The sequence below is a fragment of the Crotalus tigris genome, unplaced genomic scaffold, assembly GCF_016545835.1.
Source record: "Crotalus tigris isolate CLP2741 ecotype Arizona unplaced genomic scaffold, ASM1654583v1 scf7180000024362.2655971311:6658466, whole genome shotgun sequence".
NCBI lineage: Eukaryota > Metazoa > Chordata > Lepidosauria > Squamata > Viperidae > Crotalus > Crotalus tigris.
This window is the reverse complement of record NW_024100530.1, coordinates 2,108,789-2,116,661: the sequence shown is the minus strand read 5'-3', so window position 1 is coordinate 2,116,661 and position 7,873 is coordinate 2,108,789. Positions and strand designations below refer to the sequence as shown.

General features: G+C 40.4%; 1 protein-coding gene across 6 annotated transcripts in view; it reads right to left on the bottom strand.

The window, feature by feature from the left end:
* The window catches only part of TDRD12 (tudor domain containing 12), a 48,849-nt gene that overhangs the window by 19,593 nt on the left and 21,383 nt on the right, over window positions 1–7,873 (bottom strand). For 4 of the 6 annotated variants that reach the window (XM_039327427.1, XM_039327429.1, XM_039327426.1 and 1 more), the window contains 7 exons: window positions 6,902–7,071; window positions 5,144–5,328; window positions 4,576–4,630; window positions 3,007–3,120; window positions 2,770–2,923; window positions 2,280–2,346; window positions 86–1,611 (listed from right to left, as the gene is read on the bottom strand). In XM_039327427.1, coding sequence (XP_039183361.1) covers window positions 1,499–1,611; window positions 2,280–2,346; window positions 2,770–2,923; window positions 3,007–3,120; window positions 4,576–4,630; window positions 5,144–5,328; window positions 6,902–7,071 — 858 coding nt within the window. In that variant the 3' untranslated portion in view covers window positions 86–1,498. Of the gene's footprint in view, window positions 1–85; window positions 1,612–2,279; window positions 2,347–2,769; window positions 2,924–3,006; window positions 3,121–4,470; window positions 4,631–5,143; window positions 5,329–6,901; window positions 7,072–7,873 lie in introns of those variants that run through there. The other 2 variants (XM_039327430.1, XR_005554770.1) reach the window with 2 other exon arrangements.

Below are 7,873 nucleotides of genomic sequence, written 5' to 3'. Positions count from 1 at the left end.
TTGTCCCTGGTGCCCGGCTACCATGTCCTTGGCTGCGCTGCTTTGCATGGGCCGTGCCCAGGGCGACTCTCCTCTGGGGGGGGGATGCTGGTGAGGAGGGGGCCATGGGAGGAGGCAGGGCTGGGACGACGGCACGTGTGCCCACAGAGAGGGCGCCAAGTGTTGCCTCTGGCACGTGTGCCATAGGTTCGCCACCACTGCTCTAGGACAATTTTGCCTCTAAAGTAGTTTCAAGCCACAAATAGTGAAAGGTGTTACAAAACAGATGTTATTCATTTTAAATTTTAATGAACACTTCTTTTTCTCAGAAAGACAACTAACAGTTAACAAGACCAATATTAATGCAGAGAAGGATCAACTTAAACTTAAGATTGTTTGCAGACATGTACTTCCTTTGTTACTTTGATCAACTTTGCATAGCTATGGAACTAGAGGAACTGGATTGTACAGTAACTGTAGATTTTCAGACCTGGCTTATATATTTCTAACACAATGTCTAAACTTTGAAAACTTTGCTGGCTGAGGAATTCTGGGAGTTGAAGTCCAGACATCTTAAATTTGCTGGGGTTGAGAAACATCCTTATAATGAATGTGAGTGTGAAGAACTCCTGACTACAATAAAAAAACCTTTGCCCTTAACTCACAACCATATAACAGAGCCCTCTGTGTCAATAACATTTTGCAATTTAATATTCTGTATAAGTTGTGTCTATAATTACAGGTTTTCTGTATTGACATTTCAGATTTTCTAGGTTAACATTCCAAGAAATTATGTGATTTACTTTCTTCTGCTCGAGGAAGAAATATGGGATGTTTTGATTGACACAGCTGGTATATTGCAATGTCATAACAAAGCTATACGCTTGAAAGCAAAACCAAGTATGTGAACATTTTCCAAAACAAAAACACCACATTTAATATTATGAAAAAGAATCAAACGTTTTTCTTTTGCAATGTTATATTACTGCTTTATCCCTCACAAAGAATAAACTATCTCAGCATTTTAATTTCCTTAAGAGCCAGTTTACAACAAATGCTCAGCTTATCCCGTTAGCACCATATAGCATTACAAAAATATCTCAGATTATATTGTTTTTTTTAAAAAAAGCAAAATTAAAAAACATGCTTTCCTTGTGAAGTATTTTGATATAACTGCAACTTAAAAGGAATTTCCAATAGCGTACCTATCCTAGTCTAATCGTTACATTTGATGTAACTATCAATTCGTGTATCAAATTAAATTTCACCCAAATTTGTTAATATTCATTTGCAACGAGCATGTTTAGAATTATAACTGTCAATAATTGTGCAAATTATTGCACAAATGTGGCACCCCGCAGAAGTTCTGTTTTCAACATCTGGGTCATCAAAATTTAATAAAATGCTGAGATTGCATCACTATGTAAAAGCCACCTGATGCACTTGCAAAGGGTTTTGTACTATCTATTTTAGATACTTTAAACTTGTAGGGGATCAAAAACTAAAGCCCAAAATATAATTAACAAGAGGATAAATCACTCTCTGAATCACTGTCTTTTGAAGATTCCTCCTCCTCCTCTTCCTCTTCACACACCCCTATAGGAATCTGATACTCTTTCTTAAGACTTGATCCTGATAGAGAAAATCACATTGTTGTTATACAAAGGTATGAAAACAGACTTTTAAAGAATACTGTACATTTATAAGCCAGCTTTCAGCTTTACCATGAAATACAGTGTAATCTACAAACAGATCCCTGCATTGGTACTATGCAGGTATGAGTTGGCCCATGTCTCAGTTTGCGTTTGGTTGACCAGGTACACAAGCTCATGGAAGAGATCAAACTTACAACGGCACTGAAAAAAAAAGACTTAAGAGGTGTTCTACTATTTACGAACTTTACAGCATCCCCATAGTCACGTGATTTGGGTGCTTTGGCAACTCGCATGTACCTATGACAGTTGCTGTGTCCCAAGTCACGTAATCATCATTTCTAACCTTCCCAGATGGCTTCTGACAAGCAAAGTCCATGAGGGAATCCAGATTCACTTAGCAACGGCAATAATTCACTTAACAACTGTGGCAAAACGGTTGTAAAATGGGGCACAATTCACGCAACAATTGTCTTGCGTAGCAACAGAAATTTTGGGCTCAAGTTGAGGACTACCTGTACACCCCATTTCCAATGTGATATATGAAGGTGGATACAGTTCTTCCCCAGAACAGTTTGCAAAAGCACAGAACCACTTCCCATCACTTTAGAGGTGAAGATGCTGCACATAAAACAGTGAACTGCTTACCTACACCGAACGGGCTTCTTTCCTCATTATCATCCAAATAATCAAAGTCAAAAGATACATGATGATTCTGTTGACAAATATTTTAAATGCCTCATTATATCATGCAAATGCTTTAGCAACTATCTTTATTATTATTATTATTATTATGGATCATCGCACAGTCAGCCAGATGTTCAGACTGGATTTGGCATTTTGTCTACCTATCGAGTCCTTACCCAGGACCTGGGATAGGCAGATGTGGATGTTTGATGGTATTACAGATATCGTCGCAGGATGGAAGCAGTTCCTAATAAGGCCGCCTTTTGCAATTGACTAATAGCGAATTTGTCAATGCCAATGGTGTTCAAGTGGTGCTCCAGTTGTTTTGGGATTGCACCCAAGGAGCCTATCACTATTGGTACTACCCTTGCTTGCTTTTGCCACAGTCTTTCTTCTTGTTCTATTATTATTATTACTATTATTATTATTATTATTGTTATTTACAACTCACCTTCTGTTTTAACAAGTTGTACCAAGGTTCCTTCTTCACTTTTACAAGGAGAATGGTGGGCTCATCGCCCTTAAGTACACAAGTTGATTTCTCTCTAAGGATACTTCTCTGCAGCTCCATATCGGCGAAATAAAATTTGCCATTTGCCAAAGCACTGCACAAATGTTAAAATATCCGTTGGTCAAAAAGCAGTAAAACCATACTTGGAAAAGATTTGGTCTATACAAATCAACCTACCTGAAAGTGATCCTCTGTTCAAAAATCCTGCAGTCATAATTACGAATGTTTTGCAATTTTATCTTTACAACAACAACATCTTCCTTGTCAAACCATTTTATTGTTGGATGGAAGCTGAAATGTTAAAACAGTGGGTTAACGTGGATGTTTAAAATACAAATGCTGCTCATATACGAAGCTAGATACGGTACTCATGAAGTAACTTAGCTTATAGGCAGTGTTTACTACTCTTCCATGAATAATCTAAATAAATTTGTCTGTTCCACCCACCCCCAAATCAGCAAAACAAAGCATCCAACTGAAAAGTTGAATATTTATTCATTGACTGAGATCTTGGCCATGACCCCAATAAGTTGAATTGCTTAATCCTGCCAGCTACATTATGTAATTGCATTTTGCATAGATAGATGCAACTGTTCAAGCTTTACATTATAAAACTAAAAACAAATATACTCTGAAAGAAGATACAGTATCATCAAGTAGGGTAAAAACATTTAAGGAAAGAATAATTAGGTATTGAAATTGGAAGAGTAAAGTACTTAATTTTTTTTTTAAGTAGAAAAATAAACATTATTTGATTCCAAAGCCATGCAGCTTTGGTGATATGTAAAAACAAGAAACAATATACAGAATGCGTGAAGAAAAGAGGGAATCACTTTTGGGGAATTTGCAGGATGTGTGTGTGTGTGTGTGTTTGTGTCTTTGCCAGTTTGCCTTTCGCTCTTCCACAATTTTTGTGGAAATAATTTTGCTGTGATGCTGCCTCACTCTTTAAAAAAGCATTTTTTAGTTGTCTGGCTGGTGACTAGTGCAGTGGTGGCGAACCTATGGCAGGTGTGTGCCAGAGGCGGCACTCAGAGCCCTCTGTGGGTACGCGCACCATGCCCCGAAGATGGCAACCATCCCTCTTCAACCAGCCGCCCGCTAACTCGCCGAGATCCCACATGGCCAGATGCATCCCAGCACCCATGCGCTCGCTGGCTTCTGTGTGCAGGGGCCGATGGTGTCAGGCAGCAGCCACCCTGGCCCCTGCCTCACCTTGCCCTGTGACAATGGCACCCCTGCCCTGCCTCGCCTTGCTTCACCCAGCAGGACAAGCCTCCTGCCCAACGCCCCACCTGCCAGAGACCCCTTGGATCTCTCCCCAACCCTGCCCGGCCCCCACAGGCGTCCCTCCCCACGAGCAACATCGAGGTGATCACGCCCACCTTGTCCACACCCACCCAATCTGCCATGACCACCACAGCCACGCCCACCCAGTGAGCCACACCCCTCTGGCACCCGGTGATAAATAAGTGGGTTTTGGGTTGCAGTTTGGGCACTCGGTCTCTAAAAGGTTCGCCATCACTGGACTAGTACATGATTTGCATGTCAAATAAGATACTTTCCACCACTGCTCAAACAACTCTAACTTTGGACTTCCTCTGAGTTTTAAAACTTCACCAATGGGTATTTTCCAGATACCTTCTAAAAGCAGCCCTTTGAACCCCGGGATAGACAAGGAGAGAACAAGAAAAACATTCCTCTCCACCTGCTCCGTAGAACTAAGGCACATATAAAGGTTGATACCGTTTAGGCAAAGTCTGTGGAACATCTTCCGTGTTCTTCTTTTGCACCGCTTCATCTAAATTAAGAAACAAAACAAGTTAAATTCTTTTCCAGATTTCAATGGGTAAACTGAATGCAATGTTTCCAATTGCATTTAATTAATTAGAAAGGTTGTTTCAAGGTAAAGATAGCTACAGAACAAAAACAGTCCTCATCTCAATATATTTCAAATGGCAATCATCAGCACTAATGTTGCTGAAGTATATTAAAGGACTGAAAAGGAAACAGCATCTCTCAGAAAGCAATTCTCTGACATATTGTGCCTTGGCGCTGGATGTTTCCAAAATGCCAAACCGAAGAGAAACAAGCCAAGTTTGCACATGCCTTTTTCCTTAGTCCTCTGCAATCGTACCATTAAGGATCAGAATTTTTCGCAGAACATAGAATCATAGGGTTGGAAGAGACCTTGGAGGTCTTCTAGTCTGACCCCCTGCTGAAGCAGGAGACTCTGCATCTTTCCTGTTTTTCGGAACAAAATTCCTCCTATGGACGCTACATTCCGCACGTTCATTTACTGCACTGTACTTACTACAATGGTTTTCTAAAGAGACTTGAGAATCATCATCATCGATAGTATCTTGGCTCTGTGGCGATTTCTGTACAATGGGTAGGGCTTGTTTGTTTGAGGTCTCCGAGATAAGAGTTGCAGGATCTGAGACTTTCTGTTCAGCAGGTTCGGCCTTCTCCTTTCTCCCATCCGTGGGGGGAGGTACTCTGGAATGGAGAGACAAGATCCATATCTACACCTTACAGGGACTTTCGTGGCCCAAACGTTGGATCAGCAGAGCTTTTAGTCAAGGGAAAACGGGTTTAGCTTCAAACAATATATATTTTAAAGCTCTCAGATCTTTTTTTTTTTTTTTTGCGCTAATACCAAAGCTCAAGGAAGCACCTGTCTTCTACTTTGTTGCTGGCGATAGGACAACACTGCAACCTTGATGATGGCCTTGAATTTTGATTAGATAGGTCTGTTGTTACAGAAACGACTAGTATACACTACTATATAAAAGTAGAAAGCTGAGGTTTTATGTTACCGTCTTATTCTATTGCACCAAAAGGAGTTGGAAGTCAATGCTTTCCTTTTCCTTTTCCCCTTTACCCTACACTTTTTTTTCTCTTCCCTTTCCCCACCCTTATTTGCATTTGTCTTTGTATTTCTGTATTTCAGGGGTTCTCAACCTTGGCAACTTTTAACACTTGTGGACTTCAACTCCCAGAATTCCTCAGCCAGCTTTAATTCTGGAGTTGAAGTCCACAAGTCTTAAAGTTGCCAAGGTTGAGAACCTCTGCTGTATTTTATATCTTGATAGACTAATAAAATGTTTGAAGGCAGATGCTCTCAAGTGGCCTGAGTGCAAGAACTGGCTGGCAGGGAAGCCAGGGTGTATGGAAGGAAGCCCACTAAGGTGGCCTCTTCTTGAAAACCTTTGCACCAGGCATCAAGGAGGCAAACCATAGACAGCTACTTAGAAATGCAGTCAGACCAATTGGTTTAACAATGCCTCTTTTGTTTTTGTAAAGAATGCAGAAACCTTGGGAGATGCTTGTATCTAATAGGACAAAAATAAAAAAAATTGCTAGAAAAAGAACGCCATTCTCGACCAAGTTGGAAAGCAAAGAGCTGTATTCTTGGTTCTTTGCTCCCCTCTAGTGGATTGTGAGGTTTAGGTTTCTGTGGAAACCTAAAGCTGGAGCTTTCTGGCAAGAAAGTGGAAAGGTGGAGGTTGGTTCCTAGCCTCCATCCAAGGAGCATCTCTGCTCCGAGAAGGGAAGCAGGATGATTCAGGCCACACTTGGAATCCTGCATCCAGTTTGCATCCAGGGATGCAAAAAAGATGCTGAGACTCTAGAAAGAGTACAGAGAAGAGCAACAAAGATGATTAGGGGACTGGAGGCTAAAACATATAAGGAAAGGCTGCTGGAATTGGGTATGCCTAGTTTAATGATGAGAAGGACAAGGGGGGACATGATAGCAGTGTTCCAGTATCTCAGGGGCTGCCCCAAAGAAGAGGGAGTCAAGCTATTCTCCAAAGCGCCTGAGGGCAGGACAAGAAGCAACGGATGGAAACTAACCAAGGAGAGAAGCAACCTAGAACTAAGGAGAAACTTCCTGACAGTTAGAACAATTAACCAGTGGAACAAACTCCCACAACCACTGGAATATTATAGGGCATGAAACTAAGTACTAATATAATTATTTAACGAGTATCATTTCAACTTGATTCTGAATAGCCACCATCCAGTTTCAGTGTATGCAGCCAGTGATTACCCATAAAATATATCTTACAATGCAGGCTTATCTTTTTTCTCATGGGGTATTTCAGCCTCATTAAATAATTTCTTAAGTTCCTGTATATGCTCAGGATTGTCTACTCCCAATCCAGTAGATAGGATTTCAGAGCGGATATTATATTCGTTGATGGAAGTTTTCAGGTCTTGAAGTTTAGTGATTCGAATCTAGAATTACAAACAAGTGACATTTATTTATTTGCAGACTTATTCTTTGCTGCTCCATATTACTGCATGACTCTTGCTCCTACTTATGACCACAATCTCATCCTTTTGTTATTTTATCCGGTCTCTTGGAAGATGGTCATCCACCGAGACTGCATTTTTAATTTTGGACATTTCTAGAGCCAGCTAGACCTTACTGTCCTTCTCTTGGTTCTAAGATTTAAGTTTCAAGTAGATGTAAAAAAAAATGACAAAAAAAGAAAGCAAAATTCTGTTGAAAATTAGAATTTCAAGGTACTGCTCACATCTATTACCCAGAAGAAATTACCTATTCAGTCTAATTTCAAAACCTGGGAAAACTTTCAAATCAAGTAGCTGACTTAACAATCATCCGCTAAGTGACTGTTTGAAGTTACAGCAGCACTGCTGAAAGTGACTTACAATCAGTCCTTGTACTTATAATTATTGCAGCATCCCCATGGTCATGGGATCAAAATGACCGTGCTTGGCAACCAGCACATATTTACAACAGTTGCAGTATTCCAGAGTCACGTGATCGCCATTTGCGCCCTTCCCAGTTGGCTTCCAACAACCAAAGTCAACGGGACAAGCTGGATTTGCTTAACAACCACGTGATTCACTTAACAAATGCAGTGATTCCTTCAATATGGCAAAAAAAAAAAAAAGATTGTAAAATCAGGCGTGACTCAACTCAATGGAAATTCTGGCTCCAATTGTTGTCATAAGTTGAAGACTATTATTATTGTTATTATTATTTTCAAAGGAAGAAAATAGGGGACAGTTG